The sequence below is a fragment of the Conger conger genome, chromosome 16 (assembly GCF_963514075.1).
Source record: "Conger conger chromosome 16, fConCon1.1, whole genome shotgun sequence".
NCBI lineage: Eukaryota > Metazoa > Chordata > Actinopteri > Anguilliformes > Congridae > Conger > Conger conger.
Genome location: NC_083775.1, coordinates 10612241 through 10623498, shown reverse-complemented (window position 1 = coordinate 10623498; position 11258 = coordinate 10612241). Strand labels below are relative to the sequence as shown.

Below are 11258 nucleotides of genomic sequence, written 5' to 3'. Positions count from 1 at the left end.
TCTTCAGCACCAAAAACGCACAACTACAAGACAAGGCAATCATCTTCTTAATCTAATCTCAAAATACCTGCGCAACATCAGAGACATACAAAACATACTGCCATGATTAACACAGAAAATGCATTGATTCTCAATTCGGTTTCATTCACTTTACTATCACTATAAAGGTGCCTTTATTAGTTCAGCTGGTCAGATCCAAAATGGCCAACAGAATTGCCATAGTTGAGATAGGTCAATGTATTTAAACTTTTCTGATGACCTAATGGCATTACCATGGCTGGTATAGGGGCATTTGTGGGTTTATGTTGTAAGGTTTAAAAAAAAAAAAAAAAAATAGCAGATTGTCCAGTGACGTCATGAGTTTATTCATGTGAATATTACCAGATTATTCTTCCAAAAAAATTACGTTGACCTTTGCTTTTGTTACAAACTATTTCCTAGAGAATATGCAATCTAAGACAGGAGCACTCAAGGAAAGACAAGAAAATTGAACTCCATGTTTGAATAAACGCAGTAAAATGAATGTGCAGATAGGCGCAGACTCCAGAAACAGTGTCGCTGACCAAGCTGCAAACCACAGAAGGAGAACAATCCCTGAAAAATGACTGTCCCAGGCCTGTTAGCAGCCCCCCACAGCCCCCTGTCAAGGCCAGGCCCACCTTGGCGTCGTTGCCCATGACCAGGTCCCTGAGCTCCAGGATCTTGTCGTTGATGGAGGAGCGGTATCTCTTCTCGATGATGTTGTGGGTGGTTCTCCTCTCCCCTTCCTTCATGCCCGTCCCGAGACCCATGGCCGTCATCCCTCCCCCGTGCTCCAGGACCGCCCTGCCGTTACCGCCGCTGTGGGACACCCCCGACGACAGCTGCTTGATGGGCAGCTTGTCTCCGCCCCCCATCATGACGGGTACGGTGGTGAGAATGTTTCCGCCCATTAGAGTCTGAGAGAGGGTCTGGATGGGCGTGGTCAGTGTGGTGATGCTGGCTGGGTTCTGCATTGTAGACAGAACCTGAGTCCCATCAGGCTTCAGAGTGGTCAGCACCAAGGAATCGGTCTTTAAAATCTGGGGCTGGTGGACAAGGACCTGAGAGAGAGAGAGAGAGAGAGAGGGAGGGACAGAGAAAAACAAAGAGTAACAGAGGTTATGGAGGGGGACACTCGTAATTACAACACCCAGAGTCTATGTCGGTGTAAATCGATGTGCACATGGACCACCGGATAATGAGATGAACAGCAAATGAAACACAGCCATGAAAAACAGTGACCAGATGTGTCACAGATAGAGAGACGGCAGCCTCGAGTTTAGCTCTGCCCAGCTGAAAGAAAACCGCTTTACCTGCTGGACCTGTTGCATCTGCGGTGACACAGTATGCACAGCAGAGGGCGCTGTGGACAGTGTCTGTATGGTCTGGCCTGCTGGCGTCAGAACACGCTGGTGCTGGATTGTCATTGGCTGGACTTGTGGTGATGTCATAATGCTCTGCATCTGTGGCTGCAGGACTGTGGAAGAAGGGGAGGGGGCGGGGCATTATCACAGGATACATAAACTCTGCTTCTAGGACGTCATTTAACATAACGACTGGCGTCTCTGATCTGAGCTGATCTGGGTTCTGTTGGTGGTTGCAGATGGAGAGATTATTAAAGAAACACAAAAAATTATATTCCCACCATCAGACATTACGTTTAGCAAATCCTAAATAAGAATCAAACCCTTCATTCCAAAAGGGAAATAAAGCCAAACTGCTCCCTGATATGGGCCTAGTTTAATTTGATCACAGGTATGCATGCAGAGGTATTGTGTAGCATCAGACCTTGCATGTGCAATTTCAGTACAAATACCTAACCCGAACAAAATTGTATGTACTACAAATACAAAATGCCTCTACCAAATGAAGACTAGCATGCATTATAAAGACCAATATTGAAAAAAAAAAAAAAAAAAACCCATTCAGTCCCAAGAGTGGCATATGGCACTCAAGCATAATTACTGTAAAATCCCAAGAATGCCATGGCACTCTGGACCGTATACCTTTTAAACCAAACAAAATGGCTGCTCTACTGTTGTTTTCAGGCCCTATTAAAACCATACTAAATTATCAGCCTTCTCCATTTTCTCAACCAAAGCCAAAGCCCTTGGGATTTGAGTGGAGCCACTTCATATTGGGCTTGGGACCGGACGGGTTCAGAGAGATGGTACTGTGGGTCACTCACCCTGGAAGCTGGTGGTGGGACTCTGGTGGCAGATGACCTGGTTCTGGATGAAGCGCGATGGGGAGGCGGTGGTGAGGGTCGGGGCGAACATCACAGTCTGGGCCTGAGTCTGGACCGGAAAGCTCTGGGTCTGAACAGTGAGGGCATGGGCCGGGACCGGGAGAGCCTGGGTCTGGACCTGCAGGGTCTGGGTTGGCTGCAGCTGCTGGACAGGGGGCGGGCGTGGCTGGAGCAGGGGGGGAGACCGCAGCTGGGGTGCGGCCTGGGCGGGGGTTTGGGGAGGGGTGAGGGGCAGGGTCAGAGGGGTAGGGGCAGGGGCAGGGGTGGGGGTGGGGGCTGGGGTGAGGACCACAGTTTGGGGCGTCTGTGGGGTCGAACGTGGGGCACCCCCAGCAGCACTCTGGAGAGACCCCTGGGGCATTTGGTCTTCGAAGAGGTCGGGGAATTCCCCCACTTGGTTGCTGACGAACTGGAGCATCTCTGTTGGGAAACCATGATGTAGTTGTAGTTGTTGTCTTAGTATGATAGTTACAGACTTGGCCTACCTACCTTGTGTACTGGACATATGTTAATGGCCTTACAACCAATCCTATATGAATCGTACCTTATCTGGCGCATACGGTTGTTCATTGTATGACCTTGACATGCACCGTTTTGCACATTGCTTTGGATAAAATTGTCTGATAAATAATTAATGTAATGTAATGATGATGGTGTCAACTCAGGGAAGTTCTGGCTCACTCTTATTAGCCAGTGTCCAACCAATGACTTTGCAACATGCGTCATGACCTAAGGGTATGTGCCAACTCACTTCGGAATGAGGAGCTGTACACGTATGAGCAAATGACTGAACCACGTGGTTGTACACGGTAAAACGTGCATCTTGACTGACCTATAGATAATTAACACACCCAAGAGCACAGTGGCCTTCAGTTAGTGAGTTTACTGCAAGGCCAACAGTGGGGGAAAACAGGGAATTTACAGTATATGAACCTTGACACGGTTTAAAAACGGTGAGGGAAGCCACTAAGGCACGTTTTACTGTAGATTACTGTAAAGAGGTGATGAATGAAACAAGCAGGCCAATAAAGAAACCAACAGCAGTATACAGAGACAAAGAAAAGTAAGTACATTTACATCAGTGCCAATAATGGACTTCACCACTGCGTCATTCAATGCCAACCAGGAGCTCAAAAAATTGAAATGGCTCTACCAGCCAAACAAAGGGGGGGAAGAAGCTGAAATTATCTAACACGCAGACAAAATCATTCCAAGAGGTGATGTGGAGCACGGAAAGGCCCCGCTGGATTTTTAAGATATGCACAAGATGAGAGGTCCTGCTTTTCTGATAAGTCACTACCACTACAGTTGCCTTTGCTTCCAGGCTGAAGATAAATTAAAAAATACCTGTTAGCTTGATAAACCCTAAGATTTCATATCTGGCAAGGTCCTACTTTCTGGCACGTTCTGGCAAAATCAGTCCTGAACTGTTGACAGAATACATGGCTTAAATTCTGTCGAGAACTTAAGAGTCACCCTTAACTCACCCTCAAACATGCAGGCTATACAAACTTTAGTGTAGGTCAGGAAGAAATAATTTGTCCAATACAAAACATTTCATAAAATACACTCTATAACCATCATTTATTATGCCACAAATGTACCAAAGCACTAACAAGACAGTGGCAAATGTATTAAGGTACAAAATATTACTAATTTGCAATACTCAATCGACCCTACTTTTTTCTCCCGAACTCATAGGTATGCTAGATCTAGGCTAGGAGACCAAAGGCGTGAATACAGATAAAGCGAGATCACTGCTATCATTATCTCCACTTTGACAATGCAATTATCGGCCTTGAACGCATGTGCACAACCTTGAGAGCAAGTACAGCGTTATCATTTTGGCATCCCAAAGAAGGGAGTATAGGTTTCCTCACACGCAGCCTCGTCACAAAAACAGACAAGTCTTGCTTTTTTGATCAGTGTGTCCTACTTGACAGCCTAAGAGGTGTTTGGCCACTGTTGTTAAAGGTACTGACTCCCGTACAGTGTCTCATCGCACCACAAAGACGCATGCAATGAAGCGCTAGTCATTGAATAGCAATTTCGCACGGAGCGCAACTACAGAACCGAAATGAGCGGAGAATAGGCGTCTCGCGGGAGCCCGTTACCCGGGGTATATAACTCGGGAGATGACGTTATGTAATCACAAGTGGGAAATTCCACCAGGAATCGAAATACTGAAGCAATTGTGTAAACACAATGTAGCGCCAACTCATGAACCTATACACCATTAGTAAACCTATTTGTAAAACGTTGAGTGTCCCGGACCATAACCATAAGCGGGATTCAAATTTTTACATTTGCATGCTTTAACCACTTGTGTGCAGCTCCCAAAGTTTCTAACTGTTAATATGCGGCTAATGAAAGAGCGACTGAATCTTGGGTTAGGAGTGAAAACTAAACCTCACAACCAGCAAACACTTTTCCCATTTCGAAACAGTGAACACAGCGCATCTACTCAACCTCACTCATTTAATATAGTTATTGCTTATGTATTTAGCCTTATGGACTTCTTGTGCTTGCCGAATGCGTCTTGTACTTGTTGTTATACCATTTCCCATAATCAAAAGGCACCACGACGCTAAAATTTTGTATCTAGTAATTAATACGGCCAAATACAGCACCGTGCAAATTGAAGGGGTATTCTCCCCGGTGTACACGTGACAGTGTGGACGTGACTGTATGAACAAGTTCAATCCATTGCTCTTCACATTCCAAGGCTTTGCCATTGAAAATCATGACATTAGCCTGTATAACACGGTTACAGGACAGATAGTTTAGCTCCTGCATTCTGCGGTGCTTTTATTTTTAACAGCCGATCAAAATGGTCGGATTCAGTTTTGTGAGATGCCAGCTAATAGGAATTCTGTGGTATGGGCCGGACAGTTCCGCGAGCAAAGCATGTCCCTTCAGTCAAACTCTTGTTTTGATAAGCTTGCGCCGCTCCTTATGAGCTGTGACCGAACTGAACTCTCAGGCATAACGATTTGCGATGCAGGCAGGTTCAGAACAGTGAGACATTTTTCGCTGGAGAGGGGCGGTCGGGCTTAGTCAGTCTCTATATTTACGGAATCCGTTGACAAGTCTGCAACTTCCAGCTTGCAAGGCAAAAGCAAATGAAAAGAAATGCGCAATACACACCACACAAAGTACAACCAGCAAGAAAATCTTTCCGATTAAAAACTGCATGAATAAAAAAAAATTCCATAAAACATCTGAGTACCCACGGCATTGAGGACAAAAACATGACGGAAACACGTCTAAAATAATAACTAGCACAGCCCAACATTAAGTCAGGATGAACAAGGACCACATACATTTTACGCATTTCTACACGATATAATTTGAGGTTTACGAGTGTTAACATAACTATTTAAAGTAATAATGCTACAAAGAAGCAACAGTAAATATAATACATTGCAATGGCTACAAACTTATGATTGTTTCAACTCATTAAAAAAGTGTAACGTCAACTCCACAATGACGTTATCCTAGCTAATATAGCACGCATCTAGTGAACCAATGATCCAAATGAGCGTGGGTCCTTGTCTGACAAAACTCACGCCGATATCAGTGTTAAGACACGGTATCTCACAGCCTATCCGTCCATTTCAACGGCACCGACCCATTCAAATATCACTGTTTCATTAATGATAACCCTTCAAACAGCGGTATCTTGTTAACAGTAGCATACAGGCCAACACATTTGCTTCGATACTAAAGACTTAAACAGCCAAAATCGTTTTAGATTTAGAATCGTGTTGGGTTGTCATGAGGAAATGCTAAGGTCCCGTTAGTAACGTTCCAAGAGTTTTACATCTGATCATGGGGATGCGTCGCGGAATGACACTGATCGGATGCAACCAAGCCGGAAATGGGTCAGAACAAATGCCCCCTTCCCCAGAAACAACAGACAACTCCAATCAAAGTACATCGCACAACTCACCGTCGATGTCACCGAGCGTAAATTCGTCTCCAAGCTCTGACAATGTTGGATCCATATTTTCCATTGAGGACATGTACTCCCCACCCTCCATTCTAAATTTCGGCGACTTTTCGCTTCCCAGCTTCCACTGGAGATTTCAATCAATCAAGAAGAAAATAAGCTCCGAGGCGTACGGCTTGCCTGGGATGAATCGCGCAATTTTTAGCTTTGCGATTACCCTTTACTGTTTTTATCAAGTGGAAAACTGTCAAAACAAGGAAACTAATTTCAAATGCCTCGGCGAGGCGTCCGACTGTATTACAAGACCCATTTACACGCCAGACGTAGCCATCTTGATTTCCACAGATGACGTCATTTACAAACAGTGTATATGAACGAGCATGGCTCTTGATTGGTGAAATCCTGGCTGTTGTTGTCATGAGACCAGGCAACACCAACCAATTAGAAGGCGCACTACGCCGTGGTCTGATAGTACGTCATTGATCAGAAGCTTCCGAATAATTTGAATTGACCGCGCCCACTAAAAACTGAGCAATGCTGTGGTTCTTCAACTGAAAACCCCGCCCAAATGTATGAATAAAATCTAATTCACAAATGAATATTTGATGATCAAACGAAAAGGTCCAGCACACACTCATCCATTATTCAAGAGCAAAGTACGCATATTTATGTAGTAGGCGAGGTTTCCCCTTCTCATTTCCTTACTTGCAGTTGCATAATCCCCGGTGGTCAGTGTTCGCTTGTGCGTTTGTATGTCCAGAAATCTGGGTATGTATACTAAGAGATTGAAGATCCGGTGTAATAAAAAGTAACATTTTGGGATGACCCAGTATTCTTAACAACACACATTGTGGTGACAATTACTACATGTTTTATATTATTACTATTAACTACATTTTTGGATGCATATCATGTGTGCTACATTGTATTTTCACCGTACTGTGAGTCATTATCAATACCAGTGTACAGCACACATTATTTAATGAGAAACCAGCATACAAATCTATTTGCTCATTCAGTGACATTATATAACTTCACTCATTCATATGATCAAAATCATTTATTTATTTCACACAGTTCAAACAGAGTATTTAGTGACATATCAACATTGCATTAATTTGCAAAAGGCACACTTGTTTGAACAGATAATATCTGTAAAGTACCGGGACAATCCATCTTGGTCAATTGAGACAAAAACATGTCAAATATTAAAAGTTTTGTTTCCTGCATTCACTTTGCACATGGGTTTCCAAAATGAGAGAAGACAAAATAAAAAGAATAAAACCATCAAATTTCTTCAAGAATGATAATAATCTATTCCAAACGGTGCGTGAGTAAAATAACATGTTGTAACATTTGCCTGGATAAATGTGTCTTCTGAAAAAGATGAAATGTTGGATTTAAAGGTATGGATTGTCCTTATCTGAAGCTTCTTATACATAAACTCAGCTTACTTTTGTCTGTGTCTGCATTAAAGCAAAACGTCAGAAGAGTAAATAAATCGGCATTTATCGATTTGTAGTTGGCACAAACTCATTTGAGAAAACCAGAACCTAAAGCCTAATATCTCCCTAAACATGACATCAATGGATGTTCGACCAGACTGACATTACATCTCACAGCTCCAACTTTGTGAAATTCAATATCTCTGGTAAACACTCATTTTATTCATGTAATATTATTAATATTAATATTAACTTTCTAATATTTGAGGTAATTTTTTGAATGTTTTGCTGTCAACCCTCTAAATGCTGTGAGAGTAGTGGTCTGTGCTTTTCTAAGTATGAACGTCAACACTGCACTAAGAAACGGCACAAAATGGCACTTCAATCACAACCACGACTGACAGACGGCTCATTAACTATGCCCCCCCCCCCCCCCCACCGTGCGCTTCAGCGGGTGGGCTCTCACTACTTGTTCCAGTAGATCTCATAAGACCGCCTCTCCGTGTAGCCCGAGTCAGAGGATCCACTCCGGATTTTCTCTTTCACCACCTTCACCACCAGGCCCCCTGCCAGCGCGATCCCGGCGGCTGCCCTGCCGATCTCCGCCACCGCCGTCATTATCCGCGCAGTGGCCCCCGCGGTCTCCAGGGCCCCCGCCACGCCTCCGCTGGTCGCCAGGGCAGTCTGAGTTACCGCCCCGTCTGCTACAGCTGCACCCGCGGTCTGGAGCGCCCCTGAAACACTGCCCCCGGTGGCCACTGCCTGGGGGGCCGCTACCGCCAGAGGCCCGGCCAGGCCTTCTCCCCCGGCTAGAGCTGCTGTGCCCGCAGCTGTGCCCTCCAGCACGGCCCCGAGGACCACACCCGCACCCATCGCGCCCCCCACCCCAGCCGCCACTCCCACTGCAGTCGCCCCAATCAGACCAACCTGTCCCAGCGCCTCCACAGCTGCCTGTGCTGGGCTGTCAGCCTCTGCCCCTGCTAGCGCACCCACCGAGCCTCCCAGCACCCCACCGGTCGCCGCCCCCAGGGCCACCGCGGTCTTCCCTGCTGCCGCCGCCACAATTGCCCCCACTGCCTTACCCACCCCCACTCCCCCTGCCACAGACGCCCCTGCGAGCTGCCCCGCCGCCAGCCCCAGTGCGTTGCCCACCACAGACGCCCCGGCTGCTGCAGCCAGGGGCGCGGCCGCCCCAAAAACAGCCCCCAGGGCCATCCCGGTTGCCCCCGCGGCCACCAGAATTTTCACTTTGGCCAGAACTTTCTCAGAGAGGACTGCCTCTCTCCGGAACCTTCCGAGGGCCGAGCGGAAGGCCTGCCTCCTGCTCACCACCCTCCCATCTCCCCCTCTCCTCCTCCTCCAGCGCTCCCCCCAGTCCAGGCCCCGGGCCCTCAGGGAGCTCCGGGGATCACCCCTCTCCTCATCAGGCCCCGGGACATCCCGCCGGCCCTCCAGGTCTCGCTTCCGCACTCCTGCCCGCCACTGCGCTCCCCCGATCTCCCCGCCCGCGTCTTCGAGATCACACTTCCTCCGCTTGGACAGATTCGCTTCTGCTGCCGCTCCTGCTTCCTCCTCTTCCTCTTCCTCACCCTCACCCGCGCCTCTCTCCGTCATGATCCTCTCCTGCTCGTCCCTGATGGCTTCTTCAGCCTCTCGGAACATGTCGCAGGTGTAGAATGCACCCCCGCGGACCTCCAGCATTCCCTCCACCTTCTCCAGCAGCCCCTGGACCTGCTCGCGGTCAGCAGGGGCTCTGTTGTTGAGGACGTGATACCTTCCGCCGCACCTGTCGAGCAGGGACCTCAGCTCCTCTGGGGCGGTGGGCCCCAGGTACTCCTCAATGCCTCTCCCCTCCAGCTCGTCCCCTCTGGTGAAAAGGACCAAGGTGTGATTGAGCAGCGCCCCCTCCCCGAAAATCTGGGCCATCTCCCCAGCTACCCTGGCTTCATACTCCGTGAACCGGCCCAGTTGGACGACTAAGAGGAAGGCGTGGGGCCCTGGGGCAGTCAGCACCACGCACCGAGCGATTTCCGCCCGGATCTGTTCCACGCCCAAACGGGTGTCTCCGAATCCGGGCATGTCCACCACCGTCAGCCTCTTCCCCCCCTCTGCCCCCGGCCTCTCCACACTCGCCTGCTCACACACGCGCGTCACGGAGCTAGCGCTCAGCTGCGACACGAAGTGCGTGCGGCCCAGGATGGTGTTGCCAGAGGCGCTCTTCCCAGTGCCCGTCTTGCCGATCAGCACCAGTCTCAGCTCTGGAATTCCGCAGGGGTCATCCCAGCCCTTTCCCTCCTCACTCTCCTCTGATCTAGCGATTCCATCTTCAACTGGTCTCATGTCCTGTGCTCGTCTCCCACCTGGATTTAGAGTTCGAATTATTACTTTACAATATTAACAGAGAAGACTGCACTACAACCCCATTATCTTTCGATGCAAAACTATCAAGGGCTTCTTAAAATAATGCGTGTCACTGTAACGTTATGTAAACTTGTGCAAATCAATTGTAGTTTCAAAAGTTAGGCAGAACACGGAAAAATAAACGTTACCGACCCATGTCACCGATTCTCCAAATTTGTCATGCAGACACAAAACTCATGAAACTTGCTGCTTTTGTGACAACATTTTATAGCAGGCTATGGTTGTCTTAACTACTGCGATAATCGAAGTCGAAGGAAGGTCACATTTCTTATATTAGACAACTTCGAGAATACGAAATTGGACGGAGCTGTTTGCCAGCTAAACAAACTAGCTTACATTAGCTACACATGCTCAATGCCGTCCGTCAATGATAGCTAACGTTAACTGTTACCACAATGAAATCAGGAATCTTCCTATTGTTGTTTGATTTTGTTTTCCCGTTTGCAGGTTCAACCTCAAACGTCACATCTTTAAATAAACACACCATGTTAGCTACCAAATTAGCGTGCAGTCTCTCAACAATATTTTGGTTGCTAGCTAAATATCTGAAAATCAGAGGAAAAAAAACAACGATGTAACATTATCGTCTTCTGTTCAGTCGTGTCTAACTATGTACGATATTGAAGTTACTGCTATAATGTGTAGCATTTGTAGCTTGCAAAGTTAGCTAAACAGCGCTTTGTCTTGAGTTGTGTAACTCATCGAACAGCTATAGTTAGCAGGTTATGCTACATTAGACACCTCTAGGCTTTAGCTGGTTGGCTAACTACATGAACTCGCGAAACTGACCTCAAAAGTTAAAATATTATTTAAAAAATTAACGTTACCTGACTCCGCAACACACGCCATTGTTACTCCTTACTGTACATACTCCCTCTCGCGTCTGTACTTTGGCGATTAAAAAAAACAAAAAAACACGTTTGGCCCAAACACTAGTGCTGTGGTGCTGTTCCTTTTCCAATTCTCTCCTGCCATCTCGCGGTATAGCTGTTTAATGCACATTTAACACAATGTAGTATTAAATGAGCTCGTTTCAGTTTGCATTCGTTTTCAGTGCTGTGCCTGCAAAATAAACAGTATCTGGAAGCATCAGATGGTAAATAAATTAATCTAGTCAGTCAGGATCTCTGCACAATGTACGGTATACAAACCTTTATGATAGCCAAAAGTG

The 11258-nt window shown here is 46.9% G+C and overlaps 2 protein-coding genes across 3 annotated transcripts in view; both read right to left on the bottom strand.

The window, feature by feature from the left end:
• Positions 1–6550, bottom strand: part of srebf2 (sterol regulatory element binding transcription factor 2) — a 16697-nt gene extending 10147 nt beyond the window's left edge. For both annotated transcript variants that reach the window (XM_061223914.1, XM_061223915.1), the window contains exons 1-4: positions 6222–6550; positions 2210–2689; positions 1335–1498; positions 660–1082 (exon numbers count right to left, since the gene is read on the bottom strand). In XM_061223914.1, the coding sequence (XP_061079898.1) occupies positions 660–1082; positions 1335–1498; positions 2210–2689; positions 6222–6312 (1158 nt within the window). In that variant the 5' untranslated portion in view covers positions 6313–6550. The remainder of the gene's footprint in view (positions 1–659; positions 1083–1334; positions 1499–2209; positions 2690–6221) is intronic.
• Positions 6551–8131: 1581 nt separating this feature from the next.
• On the bottom strand, positions 8132–11048 carry LOC133114036 (uncharacterized). Its single transcript, XM_061223231.1, has 2 exons — positions 10915–11048; positions 8132–10026 (listed from the first exon to the last, which is right to left on the bottom strand). The coding sequence occupies exons 1-2, from the start codon at positions 10934–10936 to the stop codon at positions 8132–8134; spliced, it is 1917 nt and encodes a 638-aa protein (XP_061079215.1). The 5' UTR covers positions 10937–11048.
• Between the last annotated feature and the right edge of the window lie 210 nt (positions 11049–11258).